Source organism: Mesocricetus auratus, unplaced genomic scaffold (assembly GCF_017639785.1).
Source record: "Mesocricetus auratus isolate SY011 unplaced genomic scaffold, BCM_Maur_2.0 Super-Scaffold_100023, whole genome shotgun sequence".
Taxonomy (NCBI): domain Eukaryota; kingdom Metazoa; phylum Chordata; class Mammalia; order Rodentia; family Cricetidae; genus Mesocricetus; species Mesocricetus auratus.
The window spans coordinates 8,430,637-8,455,056 of NW_024429204.1; the positions used below are offsets into that span (position 1 = coordinate 8,430,637).

General features: G+C 39.9%; 1 protein-coding gene and 1 long non-coding RNA gene across 7 annotated transcripts in view; one reads left to right on the forward strand and one right to left on the reverse strand.

The window, feature by feature from the left end:
• LOC121133687 overlaps positions 1–126 on the reverse strand; it is an 81,756-nt gene extending 81,630 nt beyond the window's left edge. For all 5 annotated transcript variants that reach the window (XR_005870645.1, XR_005870647.1, XR_005870648.1 and 2 more), the window contains exon 1: positions 53–126. This is a non-coding gene — a long non-coding RNA (uncharacterized LOC121133687). The remainder of the gene's footprint in view (positions 1–52) is intronic.
• Positions 127–326: 200 nt separating this feature from the next.
• The window catches only part of Emc2 (ER membrane protein complex subunit 2), a 34,614-nt gene continuing 10,520 nt past the window's right edge, over positions 327–24,420 (forward strand). For both annotated transcript variants that reach the window (XM_005072622.4, XM_021228708.2), the window contains exons 1-8: positions 327–441; positions 7,695–7,808; positions 8,952–9,016; positions 9,388–9,473; positions 11,235–11,292; positions 21,065–21,150; positions 21,290–21,349; positions 24,163–24,244. In XM_005072622.4, the coding sequence (XP_005072679.1) occupies positions 402–441; positions 7,695–7,808; positions 8,952–9,016; positions 9,388–9,473; positions 11,235–11,292; positions 21,065–21,150; positions 21,290–21,349; positions 24,163–24,244 (591 nt within the window). In that variant the 5' untranslated portion in view covers positions 327–401. The remainder of the gene's footprint in view (positions 442–7,694; positions 7,809–8,951; positions 9,017–9,387; positions 9,474–11,234; positions 11,293–21,064; positions 21,151–21,289; positions 21,350–24,162; positions 24,245–24,420) is intronic.

Consider the following 24,420-nt stretch of genomic DNA (forward strand, 5'->3'; position numbering starts at 1 on the left):
CTTGACATTTGTTAAAAAAAAAAAATCTCAGAAAAAAGAAAAAAAAAGTTACCTCGGTCCAAGCTGGCTCTGCAGACCAGGAACAGCATCAGTCTCTGCGGCTCGCACACCTCCCGGCTGGTCCCGCCCCGCCCCGCCCCGCCCCTGCCCCGTGCGGCCCCCCCAGGCCCCGCCCAACCCCCCGCCCCTTTGGCCCTGCCACCCTTGCTCCGCCGGCTCCGCCCCCATCTCGCCCTTGAGTGACGTCCAGATGCGCGGCCGATCCCGCCCCCCTCTCCGCTGTCGACCAATGAAGCACGGCTTCGTCATTAGCCGAGGCCCGGCCGCCGGTGACGTAGCGCGTCTCCCCGCCCCTCTCCCCGCCTCCGCCGCCGCCGCCGCCGCCGCCGGGTTCTGGGAAGATGGCGAAGGTCACGGAGCGTTACGACGTGACTTGGGAAGGTAACTTCGGGCGGGGAGGGTGCGAGAAGACTTCCTCCCCCCGAGCCCCGGGGGATGGGGATGGTTCACGAGGCCCCGGTGTCCCGGGAGAGGTTGGCACCCCGCGGTGACCTCCGCGGGGCGGCTCGCCCTGGGGCCCGGCCGAGCCGAGTGGAGCCCGAGGCTGCTGAGTTCCTTCGTGGGCCCCGGCGGGTGGCACAGCTGTCGCCTCTGCCGGTCCCTGCACCTCCCCACCCGCGCCTTTCCGCACCAGGCCTGTCGCCCTCTCTTTGGGGGGCCCGAGGGACCCCGGGGCTGCGACTGTCACACCTCGTGTGGCTTCTGGGAGGCGTGGAGGAGGGGGAAGTTATTCCTCTCCCTCTTTTCAGAACCGGCTCTCGAGCCTTCTCAAACCACACGCTGCACAGCCTCCTACCGTCTTTCTGCCAATCGTGCCCTTTTTGTTGTCTGAAGGGCAATGGAACCCGTTCCTTGGGAGGCATGCGTTCCCATGCCATGGTCTTTCCCCGCCTGGCTGATCGAGAGTGCACAACCTGGGAATAAAACATCCAAAGTCTTGGGTCGGTTCTGTATGGGGGCTGTTACCACTCTCAAAACAAAAAAACAAAACAAAACAACAAAACCTTGATGGGAGTCACGCTTAAGAGAATAAATGTGTTTCATTCAAGCATGGAATTTGGGTGCATGGGCAGTGTAGACCCAGCAGTTAGCACAGTGCAGTGTGCACTTCAATAGCTAATCTGCTCATTGAGTGCCTCCCGCGGGCTCCCCGACGCGTCAAGTGAAATTTGCCTGTAACTGCTTGATCGTGAATACATCTCGAATATTATAGGGGGCAAAAGTTTATTACACGAGTGACAATCTTTAGTTTTTGGATGTGCCAAGTGAGAGACAGCCCCAACCCTCAAAGAGTTCTCATTTTAATGGAGCAACAAACAAACCGAGCAATTCATTTTTAAAAGTTTTATGTCAGCATGCACCCTCAGCTGTACAGTAGATACCGTGGGTGGGTGTTCTTTTTCAATGCTTTTAAAAATGTTTTAACTATTTCACGATTTTCCTAGAGTGGTATGTTGAAGGTGCGTGAAGTATAGCTTTTTTTGTTTATTTTTGTTTTTTGTTTTGTTTTTCGAGACAGGGTTTCTCTGTGTAGCTTTGGAGACTGTCCTGGAACTAGCTGTAGGACCAAGCTGGCTTCGAACTCACAGAGATCCGCCTGCCTCTGCCTCCCAAGTGCTGGGATTAAAGGCGTGCGCCACCATCACCCGGCTGAAGTATCGCTTTTAAAAAGCTGTTAGCATGTGCACAGTCAAAGAAAATGTAGGTTCTGAGATTCTCAGTAGCTCGGTACTGTCCTGTTGGCGATCTGCAGTGTAGAGGTGCAATTAGATTTGGAATAGTTTGCTGCTGTACAAATCTGTTGTGCAGGAAAAGAAGAAATAGTTTTAAAGTGGTCCGTAAACTCTTACCAAGAGGAGAAAGTGGTGCTGTTGGTTGATAGGATCATGTCACACTGTTGAAGGAGCTGGCTCTTGGTGGTCTAGCCTGTGCCACCTCTGTGAGCTGGCTCTGCTGGTCTTCCCTGAGTTGCCTGAGTTGCCATGCTCTTGTGTTAGGGGTAGGCACGTGCGACTCCTTCCAGTGAGTGTTCTCTCCTACAGTCTCACTCCTGCCTGTCACTCCTCCCGTCTCCAAACTTCAAACTCTCAGAATTGTGCTGGGATGTTACATCCTGCAGGACTGGATGTTACATCCTGCAGGACATCCAGCAGGACCATTTAGCAGACAGCCTCACACCCCTGCCGCCATATTTCCATAAGAAAGAAGGGGAAAAGCAAGAAGATAAAATACCCAAGCAACAGAATGGAACAAAACCTGTTCTTGCACGGATTGCTTTCTTCCTATTAAAGGACTTGCTGCCTCGTGTTACCTGAAGATTTTTCTTTTCTCTATTAGAATATAAGAAACTAAGCCTACTTTGTTCACTGTTAATGTAACTAGTGCTCGACACATGGGAGAAACTTGATTTATTGTCCCAACTGTTGAAAGTGCTAATAATCAACACTGGTAAGTTGCCCACGATGTTTTTCTAGCCTTCTGGCCACTTACTAGGTGAACTTAGGCAGCCCAGTGACTAGAACACAGTTCCCTTATTTTGTAAAATGAAGGTTTAAATTTGTTGAGAACCTCTATTTTTTGAGGGCTTTTAGAAAGAGAAAGTAATTCTGGGCTTTTAGTTCCGACACTTGTGGAGAAGATTTTTGAGATGCAGGTGAGGGCTCTTAGAGATGGCGTCTAGTTTAGATATGGTGGACAGCGTCAGCTGTATCCTTAGAATTCCAGTGGCATCGTAAACTGGTGTAAAGATGTGTGTGTATAGAGTGTTTCTGCGCATGTGTGTGTTACACACAAGGGTGCCGGTGTGCAGGGACACAGAGACACCAGAAGAGGAAGTTCTTGCTGGTTCACTCCCCACCTAATTCATTGAGGCAGGGTCTCTCATCGTATCTGAAGTTAGGCTGGAAGACATCAAGCCCCTGAAATCTCTCTCTGTTCTTCCCAGTGGTGGGGTTCCAGGCACCAGGACTTTTTATGTGGTCTGAGCAAATCGACTCAGGTTCTTGTGCTTGCAAAGCAAGGACTCTGACCTACCAAGAGCTCTTAGTCTCTGAGCATCTTCCCAGCCCTGTAGTCCTTGTAACAGGAAAATCTGTCAGCTGGGTATAAAAGACAAGTAAGTCTAACACTCTGTTAAATATCAGATGCTATAATGGAAGCTCATTTGTGAGCCAGCTGAAGGGTGTTGAGTTGGAGACAGGAAAGAGAAGTTAGAGCTGTGAGGAGAGTAATCAAATGTCTTGAGGCTATGTATCCATGCAGGGCTGGATAGGGGGCTTTGTGCACTGCCTAGTATAACATAGGTAGGAAATCCTGGTTGTTTTGTTTGTTAGTTTTTGTTCGTTTGTTTGTTTTTTAGAGACAGGGTTTCTCTGGCTTTGCAGGCTGTCCTGGAACTAAGCTCTTGTAGACCAGGCTGGCCTCGAACTCACAGAGATCCGCCTGCTTCTGTCTACTGAGTGCTGGGATTAAAGGCATGTGCCACCACCACCTGGCTGTTTTGTTTGTTTGCTTGTTTGTTTGCTTATTTGGGTTTTGTTGTTGTTGTTGTTTTGTTTTTCATCCTGTAGGAAACCACACTTTTGAGATTTTTTTGTTTTTGTTTTTGTTTCTTTTTTTTTTTTTTTTTCAAGACTGGGTTTCTCAGTATTGTTTTGGAGGCTGTCATGGAACTTGCTCTGTAGACCAGGCTGGCCTCAAACTCACAGAGATCCACCTGCCTCTGCCTACCAAGTGCTGGAATTAAAGGCATGTGCCACCAATGCCTGGCTCACTTTTGAGATTTTATGGATGTGACTTTCCTGACATATCTAGGAGACACAGTCTCACAGCCAACTTCCTGATCTCTGACTCTCAGTCTTTGCCTCCTTTTCTGGGATGTTTTCTGAGCCTTAGGTGTAGTGACTGTTTTGTTGATATGTCTACGGGTGTCACGATTTACTTTCTGTGTCTTCCTTTTCCTTTATGGTGCTAGGAAGACCTTGTGCCGATTCAAATGTTTGTATGTTATTCGTCTGTGTTATTCCTGCTGATTGACTATTATACAGATTACTCCTTCTCTGTAAGATTTTGATTTGTTTTTTATCTTTGAGTGTGTGTGTGTTTTGTGCATGCGCTCTCTTGTGTGATAGGGTATGATGTAAGTGCCATACGTTTCTGCCTGTGTTTTGCCTATTGATTTCTACCCAATACTTCAAGACAGTTTCTCTCACTACACCTTGAACTCACTGATTGGCTAGACTGATTGGCCAATGAACCCCTAGTATCCACCCATCCTATTACAGAGCTTAAGGGAAGGTGTTGCAATACCCAGCTTTTTGCAAGGGCTCTAGGGATTGGAAGTAGGATCTTTATTCTCCTGTGGCCAGTGCTTTACCATCTGAGTCATCTCTCCGGCAGCCTTTGTCTTCTTGGTAGCATTTAATAGGTTCACTTCACACTTTTCCTACTGCTCTCTTGATGGGTTCCCTGTATCCGTTTGCTTCCAAATGCTGGAACACACTAGACTGATTTCATGTCTCACTAGTGCATTAGAGCACATACTTGGGAGAACATTTCCACTGAAGTTTCAGTGCATGGAAATAAATGGTGTTTTTAAACCCCTTCAAATTTAGTACCCACACTGGTTCTTAAGCCCCATAGCAAGTTTCTTTATCCTGTAACTGACCTTATGATACAAGCTGGCAGGACTGAATAGTTTCTAAAGGTATCTGCTGATTCATAGAAGTGAACCTGTAAGTGGTACTTCAGAATACACACTGGAGTGGAGGAAGTTCAAAGTTGGAGGAAGTTTTGTCCAAAAGAAGCAGAGTAGGAAGCACACTGTTTCCTCATTTTCCAAGGCCCAGGTGTCTTAGCACAGCGAGAACTTTGTTAGGGAGAGATGAATAGGATAGCTCCTTTATAGTCTCTCATTACCTCCAGTGCATAGACAGAAACTAATAGCATGTATATATAGCATATATAGCATATATACATATATATATATGTATGTATGTATGTATATTATATATATTAAATGACTTTGGCTTTAAAAGGCATGCCATCTTTGGGGGACAGCCTAAAATGATAAGTATGTTCAAAGAAGGATTACTTCCAAAATGCTATTTCTAGCCAGAAGTTTTCCCTTATTTTACTTACAGAAAAGGTAACTAAACATTTTGTAGTATTTTACATTTACTAGAATAGTTTACATAGATTACTTAATATTGGAACCACATAAATGGGGCAATGTGTGTATGACATTGGATGAAATTCTATAGTAATGCCTATGAGGAATTCACAAGGACATGACCTCTTAGCGGTAATCAAAATCAGGTTGAAGGCAAGACAAAAGCCACAGACCGTAGCATGTCCCTCCTGTGGTCTCTGTTTGCTTTTTTTAAGTTAGATGAGAGACCTATAAAGCTTGGAATTCTTGTACTTAATAACCAACGTGGCAGAAATGATAAATGATAAGTCCGAAGGCACCATTCTAGGTCGATGAGACAGTTGATCTAAGTCCTAGTGCTCAGACTAGATCACCTGTCCTTTCTGATTCTTAGTGCATGTAGCTAGTTGCCAGCGTGTTTTTTCCAGTGAGGAACCTGATAGTAAACATCAGCAGCCTTGTGTATTATTTGACTCCTATCGACTATTCCTATACATAACATTGCAGCTCAGGAAGAAAAAAAAAGCCATAGGTTCTAATAAAACTTTGCTTCTAAAGTAATTGGCTGCCAATTTTGGCCATGAGGTGGTACTTTCTTGACTCAAGTTTAAACTCTGTGATAAAATGCAAAGTGAGGAGCGAGCCAGAGGAGCTGTCAGCAAGTGAGATAATAGTGCTTGCAGTTATACATGAACGGAGAATGATGGGGGAGAGGCTCTGAAACCTGCTGACGCATCCACCATAGAAAACAAGCAGTGTGCATAGGAACTGAGCACAGCGCTAGAGGCTGAAATATTAGCCACAGCCATTTCTTAAAAGCTCAGTATGCCAGGTCCTGTTTTCATCACATGCAGTCAAATAATAATGTTCGCTGCAATAGCCAGATTATGCAACTATTATTTTATATTCACTTGGTAGACGAGGACATTGAAGTACAAAGTGATTAATTACCTCAGCTAATTTAACACAAGTAGGAAGTGTCAGGGTTGAGATTTGGAGCCTGGCCGTTTCCACTCTTGATCTTTGTGTACAGATTAAAAATAAGAAACCATGTATGTACTCAGTTGGATAGGTAATCATACCTTAACTACCGGTCTTAGTTCAGACCAACACAACGACTATTCCACTGTGGATGTCTTAAACTATAAATTGCTTCTGTGCCCTTTCTGGATGTTAGGACATGGAGAGAGAGGTCCTGGTGGATCCATTGTCTAATGAGGACTAGAGAGAGAGAGAGGTCCTGGTGGATTCATTGTCTAGTGAGGACTAAAGAGAGAAAGAGAGAGAGAGGTCCTGGTGAATCCATTGTCTAGTGAGGACTAGACAATTGATGGCAGACAGCAAAGACTAAACCTTTTCTGTCTTGTTGTGAGAGAACGTCACCACTTTGAGTCTTGGGATCTTTAAAAAGTTTGAAGCGTCATATACATTTAGCCTATAATATATAAAAGGACCCAGATTAGATATGCTTCTAAACTATTTTGATTTTGTTTTTATTTTACTCAGTTCTTAGCACTCTGGACTGGGCACTTTTCGTTTCTCATTAGATTTTAATGTGATTTTTGTTTCGTTTTAAAGAAAACAGATTGTTTTGGCTTGTGGTGAAGGCATTCTGGCTCTCAACTGTTAGGGAAGGCCAAAAATTTGTGAATAGACAAGACCTAAGGGGCTGAGCTCCTTTTCTTTAAAAATTCAGGAACAACTTCTGTCACAAATACCCCCCCCCCTTAACTAATACCCCTGTCAACTCATTCCCGATACTGATTTTGACCCGTTCATTAGGACAGAGCCCTAAGATCTAAAACCCACTTCAAGGTTCCACCCCAATCTGGTTTATTAGGAATCAGATTTTCAACCCCGGGACATTGGGAGAGACATTTAAACTACAGCAGAGTTCTTTATTCTAGAATTTACTGTTTTATTGTAATTTACAAAGTTGTGCTCAATTTTATGCTAATTACTTGATCTTACTGACATTATTCATATTATTTCCTAAGTTCAGTCAAAGATTTCCTTTGTTGTAATTGTTTCCTTGTTTATTTCCTTGCATAACAGGGTACTATTAAGGAAATTTGAAGTGAATATTCTTTTGTTTTTGGTAGTCCAATGTGATAGTCTTGAAAAAAGTTTATATCTATGAGTAAACTATAATAATATGTTGAATATTTTGAGATGTCTATATATAATTGCATGCTTTTTTGTTTTTTTAGAAAATAATCTCTGGCTTTTATAAACCTGAAAGTAGTCTATATTTCCCCTCACTCCTCCAGTTAAGACCTACAGTTGCCAAAAGTGACAGAGGGCCTCTGTAGCTGACCCATGCCATAGCATTCATTACATGTAAAGATGGTTGAGATATCACCGATACCTCACAGTCAGACTTCATTTCCTTATGTAAATAGTTGATTTCATTCAGTCAGTATTTTGACATCTATCATATGTTCATATATGTGTATGTTAAGAACTTGACTATTATATTTTTCAGAAATGCGAGACAAAATGAGAAAATGGAGAGAAGAAAATTCAAGAAATAGTGAACAAATCATGGAAGTTGGAGAAGAATTAATTAATGATTATGCTTCTAAGCTTGGGGATGACAGTAAGTTTTCATTTATTATGTGTAGACCTAGCATGTCTTATGACTCTTCATATTTAATGTGTTTTCATTCACATTTTACCAACAGATATATGACTCCTCTTTTCCAGGAATGTAATGGATGTTGCTGTAGTTTAAGGAGGCTGACAGTTGTTGACAGCAGTGGCATCAGTTGTTTTTCTTTCTGTGATAAAGCAACACGACTGTGACAGCTAATAGAAGAAAGTGTCCATGCTGGCTAGTTTCATGTAGTTTGATACAGGCTGGCGTCTTTGGAAGAAGGACCTCAGTTGAGAAAATGCCTCCGTTGACCTGCGGGCCAGCCCTTGGTGCATTCTCTTGACTGATGATGCGTATGAAGGGCCCAGTTCACTCTGGGCAGGTTGTAGAAGGCAGGCTGAGCAAGCCACGAGGAGCAAGCCAGAAAGCAGCACTCCTCCATTGCCTATTCATTGGTTCCTGCTCCAAGTTCTTATGTTGAGCTCTTGCCCTGACTTTCTTGAATGACAGATTTCAAGCTATAAGTGGAAATAAACCCTTTCTTCCTCAAATTAATTGCTTTTGGTAGTGGTGTTTTATCACAGCAACAGATCAGTTAAGATAATTTATCTGGAGTTATGATTCCAGGAGTTAGAGCCCATAATGGGGGCAGGAGCAGGAAACTGGGGACTCCCTTCTTGAACTACAGTCATGAAGCAGAGGCTTTGAAAGCTCAGATCCTGCCCCCAGAGATGAACTCCTCCAGCAAGGTCCCCAGACAACTGTGGACCAAGTCTCCAAGTGCCAGAGCCTGTGGGACAATCTTTTTCAAACCACCACAGTGTTGAAGCCATTGAATGGGCACTTAGGTTTTAAAGGCTTACAAAGCTGGTAAATGTTTAGCTAGTGTATATTGTATATTTCATGATGGCATTTAGATCTGGTCAAAATAGGTTTCATAGAGAATTTTAGAATTTGGTATGTGTTAAACACTGATTTTTTTTTTTACTTTAGAAGATTTTATATTGCTGAATATATATAAAGATACATTCTTAAGTTTAGAAATATAATTACTAGTTTTCAGCAATAAGTAACACTTTAAAATAGTTGAAAGTAGAAGAAAATTTCTATATTAAATTCAGGTTTTTTTCTTATCTCATGTTCTAGTTTGGATCATATATGAGCAAGTGATGATTGCAGCCCTAGACTATGGTCGGGATGACTTGGCATTGGTGAGTATTTACTCTGATTATAGTTTACTCTACATTTAATTTGCTGTATGAGTTATATTCTAATGAGTGGTTAAGGCTCACTGTGGGGCATGTACTGAATGCTTTTTATAACACGTTTTGAATGCTTCTCTAATAGGAAGTTAGGGTTAGGGTTGTAACGCAGTGGTAGGTTGCTTGGCTAGCTTGTAGAAGATTCTGCGCTCTAACATCATGCACACAAAAGAAAACAACAGAATGCTCTAGCCATAAAACAGGAAAGGAAACTAGGTACTTTAGACGGTTTTTAAATAGAACATTTTTGTGTGATGTAATTACACTTGTTCAAGTCTTTTTTTTTTTTGTTTATTTTGTTTAACCCCTTCTGTTTTCAGTTTTGTCTTCAGGAGTTAAGAAGACAGTTCCCTGGTAGTCACAGAGTTAAGCGGCTCACAGGCATGCGCTTTGAAGCTATGGAAAGGTAAACATGTAGCGAACAATGTGATTTCACTTAAACATGGCAGACGTGGAAGCTGTGTCCACAGTATGACATTGATGCAGAAGGCCTTTGTAGTCTGAGCTCTGTCTCATGACAGGGTACTTCTCAATACAGACCTACCCATGCTCTAGGATGTAGCATTTGACGTGAACCCACTTGCCACCCTGGCTGATGAAATTAGGTCATGGCTCTACCCGAAGGACTGACTTGATAGCCCAGTTCTAGCATTTTCTAGTTTTGCACTTGACAAATGAATATGAAGTCTTTTCAGCTTTCTTCCTCTAAAATAGGGTCTTGCCAACATCCCAGGGGTTGAGTAAGCATACACACCATCATGCGTACACTCTCAAAGTACATGCAGGACATGGTCATCATTTGGATCAAGAGTTTTCAATCTTTTAGAAAAATAACTCCTTTTTCAAAAAATGCATTTAGCCCAGAAGCGTCCACAGGTGGGGAAGCACTTGGACCTATGTTGAAATGTCTGAAGCACAGTTATGGGGAAACATGGGAGAATTAATTGTGGCTAGAGAGATTTCGGCTATAATTGAAGCTGGAGGTAGCAGGCAGGTAAGGTTACGTGCCACTAATATGCCATGCTAAGGTGTAAGGTGTGTCAACCGAGCATGAGAAACATTTTAGGTTATTTAAGGAAAGTGACACCCTTTGGATTTACCTGAAAAAAATGTTTGTGTGTGACTGTGTAGTCTAATAAAGAGCAGATTTTGAGCCTCTTATACTGTTATTGTAAATTATAGAAGGCCATAAAGGATGGGTGAGAGCAATTAAGAGAAATAGACCATCAATAACATTTTAGAAGTAAAGGGAAAGATAAAAATGACTCTTAGCTTATGCTGAGTTGTCATCAACCTAAGAAAGCAAAACAAGGAAAATAGGAACTAGGTTTTGGTTGGAACAGTTGAGTTTGGTGCAGCATCATGGTATCAGACTGAATAAGAACAGTTTGAGTACACATTCTTGAGAAAAGTATCCAGGAGGCCAAAGTGGAGACTACAATTCCCCTTTAGATTAGTCATCTTGTATTGGTAGGGCAGTGTCGTCACTCTAATGGGAGTGAGAGTGTCATACAGTGCTCTCGGTACCTGTCAAGGGTTTTGAATGTGTTCTTGTTGCTTGGCACTTTAAATACTCTGCCTGAGGTTTTCCTGATCGTTGGAAACAGAAATGAGTACTTGTATCTCTCATCTGTCTTACACTTTGTCCACTTTCCACACAGAACTTTGAACATGTGTGTGTATGGTGCTCATACACATTTAGTCTGCTAATACCAGTGTGTTTGCAGCATCCGAGTCTGCTGTTGCTCTTGGTTTTAAATCTTTGCCATTCGTTTCCAAGATGTAGCTGGTGGCCTGTTGGCCTGTTTTCTACCGTCAGTTTCTCATCCATTCTATTTCCATGTGCTCTGCTGCAGTTTATAACTAATGCCTCAATCTCAAAACCAAAAAAATAAAAATAAAAAATAAATTAAAAGAAGCAACTTTTTAACCTTGATTGCTAGTTCTTATCTTTGAATTTAGATGAAATTAATGATTTCCTTTTGTAGAAGATTTTTCTGTAAATTATGATTTTTTGTTCTTAAAAGTAGACTAAATGTTCACTGCAAAATGAAAATAGGAAGATTTGCATAGATGTTATGAATGATGAGAAAGCCCTATTTAATATTTTTCTGTATTTATAACATTTTATAGTAATGATTCTTAACATTTTTTTCTTTTTAAATAGATATGATGATGCTATACAATTGTATGATCGAATCTTGCAAGAAGATCCAACTAACACTGTAAGTTTGTACATTGTCCTGAAAGTGACTTAAAGATTAATGTAAGGGTAAAATGAGTTAGTAGAGGAAAAACTGAAACAGATTGTACCTTTTTCTTTTATATAGTTTAGGTGAGCCATGTTTTAGTTTAAAGATACCTGATATTCTTCAGTTAGATTTCCCCTTTGTCTTATTTAGAGAATTAGTTAAAACTTGGTGAGGACCAACTCTGCTTACCTAACAGCCCAGCAAGGCTCTTTCCATGCTATGAAGCTTCCTTAAGTACCAGCTTGCTTAGTGTGTGGCTACTTTTTAGTTATCCTAATTAAAATTGAAAGATGCCATCTCAGTGATTATTATATCAATTAGTGCAGCTATTTATCTCCTTCTGTTTTTGCCTTCTTCCTGTTTAATGCTTGAATTAAAATCACATTAAAATGCCAATAATTATTTGTTTTAAAATTCCCTAGTTGTCTTTTTTCATGTGTTTAATTTAATAAGCTGACATCATAGCCTGCCTCAATCTTTCAATAACTGGAAAGTTGCAGGGGAGTTGTAGACAATAGTCATCGTTATGTCTCTCTGTATTCACAACTGCAAAATGTAGTAGTTTTAGAATTAAAAATTGTTTAAAAAATTGTTTTATTTTTATGGGTATGGGTGTTTTGACTACATGTAAGTCTGTGCACAGTTTGTGTTCAGCGCTGGTGAAGACCAGAAGAGAATGTCATATCCTTGGGACTGGAGTTACAGAAGGTCGTGAACCACCATGTGGTGCTGGGAATCGAACCTGGGTCCTCTGAAAGAGAAACAAGCACTGTTATTGATCCAGACATCTCTAGCCCCTACTTTTGGAATTATTAAACAAATACCAGGTTTTCTTTTTATAAAAGAAAAGATTGTTATACTCACACAAGGTAAACTAAGAACAATATATCTTTAAAAGTTACCATTTTAAAATACCATGTGATGTATTTTTATAGATTTTATGATCTTTATAGATTTATAGATTTGTAGATATTTAATTGAACAACAGTGGTACTGGGTAGTGGTAGTACACACCTTTATTCCCAGTACTTGGGAGGCAAAGGAAGGCAGATTCCTGTGAGTTTGAGACCAGCATGGTCTACAGAGCGAGTTCCCGGACATCAAAGGCTACACAGAGAAACCCTGTCTCAGAAAACAAACAAACAAACAAACAAACAAAACAAAAAACAAAAACAGGAAAGGAAAGAAAGAAAAGAACAGTGGCAATTCATCTAAAAGAAATTATTGATGACAACATTGGAAGTTATCTAACAATAACTGATTTAATAGTAAATAACGAAACGTACCTAATGAATTTCTAAAGCACATTTGTACAGGCATTGATCATTAACCCACATTTCTGCTTACTGCTTTGCTGTCAAGTGATATAGAGTGTTACAGTGACGGAAATGCTTCCTGGGTACTGTATTTTAGTGTTATCTTAGGGAAATTTCCTGTAGAAACTTGATTTGCTTTACTTTTTATTTGTTGTTTGTTTTTGTTATTGTCAATATTGGAACGGAAACATTTCCTTTCTTGGTGATAGTTTTCAGAATATAGAAAGCTTTGGGAAAAGTTCAGATCATGACAGGCCTATCTGTCTCTTACAAAAAACTAAGTTAAGAAATAAGATCTATCAGTTTGTCTAGATAACGCTGATATAAATTTACTAAGTAATTTCAAAATTATTTTCTAATTTTAACTATCTTAATAGCTTGTCTTGTGGCTTAGAAAACGTTACTTTTAAAAAGTACCACTTAGGTCTAGAGAGATGGCTCAGCAGTTAAGAGACTGACTGCTCTTTCAGAAGACCAAGGTTCAATTTCCAGGACCACATTGTGGCTCACAACCATGTGTAACTCCAGTCCCAGGAGATCTGATGCTCTCTTCTGACTTCTGCAGGCACTAGACATACATATGATATGCAGACATGCATGACAGGCAGACAGAACACCTGCACACCTAAAATAAATTACGGAGTCCCACCTTTCTGTTGCTAAATGTTTTCTCTTGTACTTACTTAAAAGGATTACTAGTCTCCTTCACCATCTAGCCATATATTGAAGCAAGTGAAATCAAGTTTCTGAGTTTCCTATGCTTTTCACATGTAGGTTGATATGAGTAGCTAATAATCTGGTTTCTTCGAGTCAGAATGTTACTTCTGTTTTGTTTTAAGTGGGCCTATTTTAATAAATTACCTCACTTAAAGGCAGGGGCTGAGGATGTCGCTTAGTGGTACAGTGTTATCTCTAAGATAACATACAAGAAAGAGTTCAGTGATTTATAATTTAATATGACTCTGTCTTACTTTTTGTATTTTATGGACCTTTGTATTTTCTTAAGACTGGCTAAAAGAGAAGTCCACCTTCCTTCTTTCAGAGTATGGGTGAGGGGACAGCAAGTAGATCCCAGTGTTAGACATGTTGAACAAAGTGACTGCATTCAGGTTTCTCAAATGTATTATTAGTTATGAAATGTAATCGGGTCTTCTCAAGCTCCTCCTTTGTTTCCTAAATACTTACTGAGTATTTCTCATAAGCCACCAGAATGTTTGTGGCATAGCAATAAAGGCCAGCTCTGTTCTCCTACCCTTAGGAGGGAAGCAGTGTAGTGGGCATTGAGGAGAAAGACACAAAGCCATTCAAAAGTTAAAACTAACATATCTACTACAAGACTTCACTTTAGCGTTACACAGTTGAGTTACTGTGTTGAAGGCATCTCTGTTTCTTTTTCTAAAGCAAATTTGAGGCATAACCTCCAAGATGAAAGTCCTGCATTGTCTGACAGTGATCATCTGACCCCTTTGTCTCGCGCTTCTGTGTTTAATGAAGAAATGGATCTGTACATCAGTTTTCAAAGACCCTCCTCATGCACACGCATTCATTATTCCATCAGAAGCCCTGAGTGTGTACACTCGGCACCGGACAGCAGGGTCCTCAGAGAGAGGCTTGCCTTGTCTTTGTTTTCCAGGAGGGTTCATTATATGCCAGGCATCTTTTGAACCTTGAAATTGATTTATTAAGTTTTGATTCTTTTGTGACTTTCAATATGAGTTTTGCCCCTCAGAGACCGTAAACAATGAATACACTTAAATGAAAAAACAGGCAGTAGGTTGGAGAACGACATTCAATCCCAAGCGAATGGTACAAGGTTTCACGTTAAGTGCAAACCTTCCTTCGGGAAGGAAAGAATATGATAATTAGAATTAAGTTTTCAGATTTTTGAGCAAGTTAGGAAAAGGAATATTTTCTCCTTACCTAATTTTTTAAAATTTGTGCAATATATTTTTAAAAGCTTTGGATAGTCAGATTAGGAGAGTCAGATTAAAAATTATAGATAGTAAAAAATGATACATGGGGGAAAAACAAGTCAGTCCTGCCCCTGAGCTCAAGTTCTCCTTCCCTTGTTCTCCTGGGCATACTATGGTTTGCTTTCAAAGAACTTTTTAAAATTAATTCACAGACAAGCTGCATATCTGTAACCCCCCCCCATGTGTGTGTGTGTGTGTGTGTGTGGTTGTTGATCAAGCACTTCGAAGTTTTATTTTTGAACTAGATAGACTTGCCTCTGTGCCTTGTGGCGTTACTTTGAGGTCACACTTTGTGGCTGGAGAACCTGGACCCGCTTTCTCTTTGCTAAGCAACTCTTCTATCCTTTCTGGACCCTGAAATCTAGAGTTCAGGGAACTGGAGATTGTGGTCCATAGTAATCCTTTAATCCATTTCTAGGTTATTTGTCCACAAGCAATATATTTTTAAAGATGGATCACGTGCCATATGTTCTGCCAAACTTTCTAGTTAGTCCAGTTGTGTCTACGTGTTTTAGAAGATGTGGAACTAATCTGATGAAGATTTATTCATGAGCTTTTAAATTTTGAAGCTCGGTGTGTGTGTGTGTGTGTGTGTGTGTGTTGTTTATTTGTTTTGGACGGGGTCTCTGTGTTAAATTGTCATAGTTAGGGCTAGCATTGCTGGGATGAAACACTGTGGCCAAAAACAGCTTGGGGGGGAAAGAGTTTATTTGGCTTAGATTTCCCTATCTCCGTTCATCATTGGAGGAAGTCAGGACAGAACGCAAATATGGTGGGAAGCTGGAGGCAGGAGCTGATGCAGAGGCCGTGAAGGAGCTCTGCTCACTGGCTTGCTCCTCATGACTCCTTCAGCCTTTGTTATAGAACCCAGGACCATCAGTCCAGGAGTGGCTCCACCCACAGTAAACTGAGACCTACCCATGAGCCACTAACTAAGAACTGCCTTTGCAGGCTTGCCTATAGCCTGCTCTTATGGAGGTATTTTCTCAATTGAAACTCCCTCCTCCATGATGACTCTTGTTTTTTGTCAAGTTGACACAGAGCCAGCCAGCCCAGTAATATATACTGACCTGATGCTCACTTTGTGGCCCAGGGTGGTCTTGAACTTTCAGTCCTCCTTCAGTTAGCCATTCATATTTGGGGAATATAGACATGTAAAACTGTGCCTATACATAGCTTCTATGTAGTTTTAATTGGAAAATCCTTACAGGAACATCTCTGTTCAGATTCTATTCACCCCCACATCTGACTCTCCTGTGTCTACTCTCCCTTCTGTTATTTCAATGAAAGTGAGAATGTCCTATGTTTCTTATTGAGCATGTAGAAATATGTATATAGAAGAGTCAGTTCTTTGAAACCAGATATTAAACCTTATTTATTTGGTTTCTGTTGAAGAAAACAGAATCGGATATAGGATGTGTTGTTGACTGCTTATTCGTTTTTTGTTTGTTTGTTTGTTTGTTTTTTGTTTTGTTTTGTTTTTTGGTTTTTTGAGACAGGGTTTCTCTGTATTGTTTTGGAGGCTGTCCTGGAACTCACTCTGTAGACCAGGCTGGCCTCGAACTCACAGAGATCCGCCTGCCTCTGCCTCCCGAGTGCTGGGATTAAAGGCGTGCGCCACCACTGCCCGGCATTGCTTATTCGTTTTTTGAGCAGTAGAGTAAACTGTTTGGGATCTGTTGTATTTTTTTAGTAGTCTACACTGTTGCAAATAGTTTCTGCAGAACTATTATTGTATTTTATAATGTATCCAGATTGTTAATTCAGAATATTGATTGACATTAAGGGATAAACTATTTGAGTTAGTACAGGCTAAAATTCTAACCTCCTTTTAAAGGTTCATTTTTAATTTTTAAGAATTAAATTGAGTCACTGGGGCAGGAGGTACAGGTCGTTGTGAGCCACCTGATGGGGGTGCTAGGAATTGAACTCAAGTCCTGGAAGAGCAGCAAGGGCACTGAATTACTGAGCCATGTTTCCAGACTCTAAGATTCTAATCTTTGTGAGTCCAAAAAAAAAAAAAGATATTATTTAATGTGTTATGGTTTTGTTAAATCTTGATGTAAGTAAGATATGTATATTTAGAATAGCTTACTAATGTTTTCTACTCTACCATCAACTTAGCGTAAAGCTATACCTTTCTGCCAAGCAAGGTGAGATAGTGAATACAGATGACATGAGACTAATGGAGTTGAAAAGACTAAGGACGGTCACTGTAGTGTTTCTTGAATGTTTACTGTGAGTCCTTATGGAGCCGAGCACTTATGTGTCATCTGATAACTATCACTGTCATCCTATAATTTTGTCAGATGTTACTATCTTTATAAGAGAAGTTAAGATATCTATCCAGCATCATACCCTAGTAAGTCCAGACTCTGAAATAGCAGTTCAAGTCTAGAGACAGCCCAGGATCATGATCAGCTAAGACATGGCAATGAATAGAGTTGGAATTCCATTTTGTCCTTCCTACAAAAATTTCATTCTGCGAATGTCGTTCAGCTAGACCGTAATTGCTACTATAGAGTACACATGAAGGCAGACCACTTGCTTTTATCCCTCCCCATTTCCTGAGCGTTGTTTCTAAGGAATTTTACACTAGGCAGTCACGATAGAGAAAATAAAGCTATTTTCTTTACATACATTTTTATATGCTGTGAATAGCATTCAAAAGCCAAGAGAGTCCTTTTTTGAACCTTATTCTGGTTGCGTGGTAATCACTCAAAACCCGCAGGCTCTGTGGCTCTCTGCAGATGTATTGTTTGACTCTGGGCTAGAATTGGTGAATTGCGATTGGACAGCTGAGTGGTAAGTGTCCAAGAGCAAGAAGCGGCAGGAGAGCAGAGTGAAAGTGTGCAGGAGCCTGCAGCTTTGCTGTGTAAGTCGAGACTGGCTCTTGTTTACACGACATGAAGAGACGTAATTATCACTGCCTGTGTCTCAGGTTCTCTCCAGTGGTAAAGTATGTGAGGCAGCTGCTTTCTGTCTTCCTCGTGTCTGCGCGCTCTCTCGGTGTCCAGCGCTGCCCATGTGAATGAGGACGCTGATAAGTGCTTCGGTTCCCCACGTAGCTCTGTGAAACACTCCTGTTACTACAACTCTCGGGATAGTCTATCTGGTCCAGTGTATATTCTCTACTTAAAGTTCAAAGCAGGGGCAAGATTTTAAGATGGGATAGCTTTCCCTTTATGGTTCTACAGCAAAAACACTTTTTTCATAATAGTAATTTTAATCTAGATATTGAAATCACATAGAAGATAGACAAACACATCTTATTTTAAGACTTAAATTAACTTTTGCTAAGATTTATCCAAATAAAAAGTTTAGGAAAGTTGAGAAAATTGTTGTTTACTACTGGATAAGAAAAGGTACAGGTAAGAAATAAAAAACGAGAGTGGATGAACAATATAGACTAAGATTTAGTCTGGTAGAGTGCTAATCTGCTGTCTGCTCTAAGCCTTCCTTCTGGCTGTCTGCCTGGCTGCTCTCTGTTTGCTGACTGATGCGCACTAATGGTGTGAAGCTGAGTGCTATGGGAGCCTCTGCAACCGCTCATCCCTGTTCTCGGATCCCTTAGCACTGTTGTGTCTCACACTCTGCCATGCTTGATCTCCCTGGTGGACTCTTAGCTCCTGCCTTTGAACTCATGCGTTCCTCTGCTCTCACTCTGGTTTCCCATCTAGATGCAGCGGCTTTAAAAACGCTCTCAAGGTAGTTAGGCAGGACAATAGATGCAACACCTACCTTGTTCCCCACTTCTCAGGAATCATTACCCATGTCCTTCTGTGCATTAAAAATACTTATTTTATGTTTTTAATCCCGTTTTTAGGCAGGAAAGTAAATCTTGTGTCTTCTACTCCATTTTGGTCAGAAATGAGGCACCTACTTTGTGCTTACCCATGGGATGATTTGAAGATTTGGAGAGATGAAAAGGGGTGTGTGTGTGTGTGTGTGATGAAATTATATTACAATTAATTCTCCTTGGATCATTCTAGAGCAGAGCTTTACAGGTTATTCTGCACTTGGTGAAAGGTGTTAGTGCTCTCAACTGTAGAGAAATGGTTTGTAGTCAAATAACTGAGCACGCTACAGCATCAGTAGGTGTTTACCGTACACCTTTCTTGAGACTCATACCACATTACGATGTTTATGCCTCTTCATACAACACCTTTTACTGTAATCCTAAGTTTATCATTTGCTGTTCTTATTTGGTCTTTGACTATCTCATTTGAAGCCCTTGACTCCAATATTTTCAGCAAGTTTTCACTATATTTGTGTAGTAGTATTGTGCCTTCTTTGATTCCAGTGCTGTGTGGATTGGGTCAAAGTGTAAATGAGCAAAGTAAATCTCTGCCAGTCTGTAGAGATCTCGGTAGAGGTTGTGGAAGGGTTAGACATAGACACACTCATTGCCAAAGGCTCAAGGGTAGTGCCGTTAGTCCTTCATGCTCTGTGTTGACACTTGGAGGGAAGCGGAGGTAGCAAGAGTCTTAGCAGGTAAGAAAGTCACTAAGTCGCAGTTGAGAGTCAGTTAATTTCAAAATCTAGACTGTTTTTGCTCTATTATACTGCATATGGAAAATAGTGTTATGGAAAAATAGGCTAAATTTTATTTCAAATTTAACTGTGTTCCAAATAATGTTGGATTTTTTATTTAAAGGTATTATATCTCCTTGAAGGAGTTAGTTTCTTATCCGGGCTTGATAGTGTGTTCCTATAATGTCGGGACTTGAGAGACTGAAGGAGGAGGATGAATTAAGGGCTAACCTGGGCTAGATAAGGAACGTTTGTCCCAAAAGAAAACAAAAAACAAATAAACAAACAAAAAAAAACAGAGATAGAGAGGGAGCAGAGATGAGAGAAAGAATGAGTTCGGTTATGCCTCCTTCTCAGTACTTAAGTTAAGGTTCCCAAAAAGTATGACAATTTTTTCTAATGCCTTTAGAATGTGGTTTACTGTTAGCTTTAACTTGTGAATTCTTGAGATTTTCTAAATTTTAAGCTTATTTTGATAATGTTGTTTTACCTAGTAAAGCAAATCTCTCCAAATCCCAAGAAGAAACTAAACAATTGAATGTGCCTACTGTGTGGTTTTATGAGTTGGCCCCTTAGCATGAGCTAAATAATCAAATATATGTGTTATTAAATGCCATTACTGAAACATTGTTGGCATCATTCTTGTTTTCTTAGGCTTGATGGTGAGTTTCTTGTAATTTTTCTTTATCTTTTTCAGAATCAAATCAGTGAGCATTCTATTGTGTGTAGTTCCCAGTAGTTTTCTGTCTGTGTCTTGTGTATTCTAGAAGCAATAAGTCATGTTCATACTAAGTAGTTCTACTTGTCCCCAGTCATATTTTATTTTGTTTATCCTGCATTTGAATTGAACAAAGTTCAAGGTGATGCACCTGTAATTCTTCATACAGTGCTGTCTATTCCTGACAGCTTGCTATGGTCTTGAACTTATGGGTGGTACCCTTTCTCCTGCCTTGCTCATGGGTTTCTTCCAGGGATCGGTGTCCCATGCAGCTCCCTGGTTTGCTGTCTTTGGCTGCCTACCCTCTCTGTTTCCGTGTGGGTGTCTACAGCTAGACTCCTCTTGGCTGCCTACCCTCTCTGTTTCCGTGTGGGCATCTACAGCTAGACTCCTCTTGGCTTCTTTAGCTTCCACTCCTCCCACTGCACCATACTTTATTGGGATCCCCTCTTTTGTCATGACATCCTAGACATCTCCGTCATTGCTCTTAACTGCATTAAATCGTACTAAATGCATATTTCTCATGAGATAGCTCTTATAAGAAATGCTTTATTTCCTTATTATCTTTATCATTTCATCGTCTAGTATAGTACCTGGCAAACCATAGTTATCTAATAGTTACTTGAAGAATGCATAAATTAGTAACACTAATTTCTATACTTGTCATTTTTATAACTTTAAAGTGTAAGTTTTAAATAATTTTATGAAGTATTTTTTATCAAGGCCATTTTATCCTTTTTAAAGGTTCATAAGTAATTTGTTTTTCTCTTAAAATTGTGAAAAAGTTGTCAGAAGCCAGATTTGTATAATCCATTCAAGTGTCAATTGTGCGGTCCCCGCCCCCAGTCTGTACTGCCTCTTAAGAGAGCGATCCTAGGGATGAGGCAGAGCAGAGAACATTAGCTTGGGCAGAGATGAAGAGTCCCTGCTGGCTTGTAATTACAGGGCTCTGGACGGTTTTCTATTCAGATGAAATGATGCATACGGTTTTGCATGCATCAAAAGTAAAGCGTGTGTGATTGTTGGAGGAATGTCTGAGCTCCCCAGTGGGGCGTCGTGGGGGATGTTTATAAACTCTCACCAAGCAGTTCCTCCACAATGGAATTTCACTGGCATTGAGATAATAATTTGCACAGTCAAATTACTTTCTTTACAAAGCCCAGGGACACGTGAGGACCTAATCCGTTATTAATGTCACCCCATAGGCTGCAAGAAAGCGTAAGATTGCCATTCGAAAAGCCCAGGGGAGAAATGTGGAGGCCATCCGGGAGCTGAATGAGTATCTGGAACAGTGAGTGTTTTACAAGAGGATTGTGTTTTGTTATTCTGATAAATCTTTTTTAATTAAAATGGAATTTGCATTTGATTTTCTAGTTTGTTCATTTATAGAACATTTACACATATTCTTTTTCCTTATTTCCTCCCATCAGATTTGTGGGAGATCAAGAAGCCTGGCATGAGCTTGCAGAACTTTATATCAATGAACATGAGTAAGTTGTTAAAAAACACGTAGTTTTAAGAATGAAATTGTAAAGCTTAGTAGACTCAATCCCAGAAGATTGGAAAGAAGTGAAAAATAATAAAATAATAAATAAAATTTATAGTTATAATTTGTGAATAGCTTTTAACTGGGTCATTTGGTTTTATTAAATTATTTTTGTTCAGAAAATAAGTTTTTCTTTCAAATACAAATGGGATCCTTCGGAATCTGAAAGACCTTTTGCAATGCTATTACTCTTGGGGAATCAAAATTGTGAATTTTAGAGTTCAGATTGTTCTCACATACACAGAGTATTATGCTCCCCGCTGTTTAAAAATTCAGTCATTTGTATGCATTTATTAGCCTTGGTCCTAGGAGAATCAGCTCTTCCAGGGCAGAAGCACCCTGTTGCCTGGGTTGAAAATGGAGTGCAAGCAGGAATGCTGGGTGCTGTAGGAACTTGGTTATTGGATAGTTAATGTTTTTGTTAGTTTTTATTGCTGTAGTGACAAGAGGGAATCCCGGTGTGAAAGGGTTAGTGCGGAGTCATATGGGGTTTACAGATATCACAACACCAACCTCCACATAAGGTGTGAGGGTTTACTTCTTCTTTCCGCTTTAGCCCTGAAGCTGAAGAAGGTCATGTTGTATCTTTCCTTCCTTTTGAAAGAAGAGAATTAGATTCCCATGCACATTTTCTCATTTGTGCGAATAGTTAACTTTGTCCTCAGTACTCCACACACACAGACGACACCAGAAATCAAACGGTGTGAGACATTTGTATGCTGCCTTTGCCCAAGTCTATACAAAGGACGGTGGGCATCATGGTCATGATTTTAATGAAAGTGTTATCTCCACTGTAGCTGTCATGTAGAATGCATATGACATCCAAGAGCCATTCTTGTATCCTTTCTTGGGCCAGAATCTCTTCCAGGGTGAGGGATCTGTTACTGAACTGTGTTCAAAGGAGATGTATATAGGTCTGCATGTGAACCACATACACTGTTTCAGAACAGTGTTCAGAGGAGATACAGATAAAACTACGTGTACTCAGGATGACTCCACATACAGTGTTTTAATAGAAAACTGAATTTTCAGTGTGCATTGCGAGTACTAACATTAGATTTTATTTTTAAAAGGGAGGATAATCATTTATAATTTCTTTGTAGTTTTTGAAATTTTCTAACTAGAAGCATTTTTAAAATCTCAAATGATCAAGGAACTCTTTATGTTTTCAAGGTAAAGAAATACCTAATGCAGAAACGCCAATAGAACATAAAGTCTCTATTCAGTTTACTTTAAATTCCACCACCTACCTGTAGTGTTCTCTGCATTACCTTATTGTATGCTGCATCAAAACCCACTTGAGGCTTGTAAGGACATTTCATCTTAACTTTAATTTGAATTTTTGGTAGCATCTTAGATAAAGGAATTCTTTTAGATACTGAATGTCTAAGATAGAGACTGCTTTCGCCTTACATTTTAGATAAGTAGAAATTAGATGAGTCATCATGGTTTTGCTTTAGATTCGCATTTAGTCATTTCTTCAGCTACTTATTTAATGGATACCTTTTCAAAAATGAATTCTAAGTTTTAGGTATAAAGATAAGAAGAGCTAAAAAGCTGCAGACATTGGGTAGGGATCTGTGTGTAAGATTCAGAAATCTAAAACATGGTTTTTGGAAGTTTCCAAGATGAATTTGGTTCCTTGATCCCTTTGTGTTTTAATGCAGTACCCACTGTCAATTTCAATACTGTTGTCAACACAATTTTCCATAATGGTGTGCGGAACTATATATAGGCACGACAGGAGTGGTTATAGCATGGATCTCTGCAGTGGTGCAGCCTGGGTTATAGCTGACTTCTATGTACCTCTGTTCTCTGCTAGACAATCTTAACATTGATTTCTACTTTTTTGGGTTTTGGTAAGATAAAATGGGCTTACTCACTTAAGTATTTTGAGTAGTTGGAGGACATATAATGAATACTTAATGAATAGGTGTGAATTTAGACTGTATATATTTCCAGAAAAGATTGCAAATGTTAATTTTGGTATACTGCTAACAAGTACTAAAATAACTTTAGTTAGCCTTGTTCTGTTGGGTAGGGTCACCACCTCACTTGGAGTAAATCTTGCAACAGCTATGTATTCTTTAGATTTCCCGTAAATAGTGAGGATGGCTACATAGCTTGAAGCATGTAAAATTAGTAAGGTAAATATAATCACATAGTCTAAAAGCTGTTTCTACCAGAATCCCCCTGGAAGCTCTCCCCATATGTTCTCAACACCACTTGATTTAATAGTAGTGGAGGACATACCAGATCTAACTTCACCTATTACTGATAACTTTAGAAGCTCATAATGTTATCTTGATTTGGTATTTGAATATGAACTTAGTGAAAAGTCCTTGTTATAGAATATGTTGAAGGTTGTGTAGCAACTAGACAGTATTTCATTAAATGCTGTATTTCCTTCTGCTGCTTCAACTATTTAGACATCCATAGTGAATGTTGATTGGACTTATGGAAATGGTGCTGTGTAGCACTCTGAGGGTACTGATGTGCAGGAGCCACAGGAGTGATCTGACTTAGAAAACTAATATCCACTGATTATTCATATATTACTTCGGGATTCCAGCATATAGATTTGTTTATTCATTTCAATAAAAGTCTGAATATTAGGATTATTGATTTAATAAACACTTTAAATCTGTTTAAATAGTTTCAGAAGTAAATATCGGATGCCGCTAAGGTTTTAAAATTATTTTAAGGTATGTTTAACAAACTGTGACAGAATGATTCTATCCCGTTAATGCTTTGCAGCTATGCCAAGGCAGCCTTTTGCTTAGAGGAGCTCATGATGACTAATCCACACAACCATTTATACTGCCAGCAGTATGCGGAAGTAAGTGTTTGCAGCTACAACACCAAGTTGACTTCTGCTGCTTTTGTCTGCCATTATGCTACTAAGTCTGTTTTCCTCATGAAAGACAAGAGTGTCAATATTTTATAGCATAATAGTATGGAAATACAAGGGAAAAATTTTAAGTATTGAATTGAAATACTAGCTTTTCAATTTGA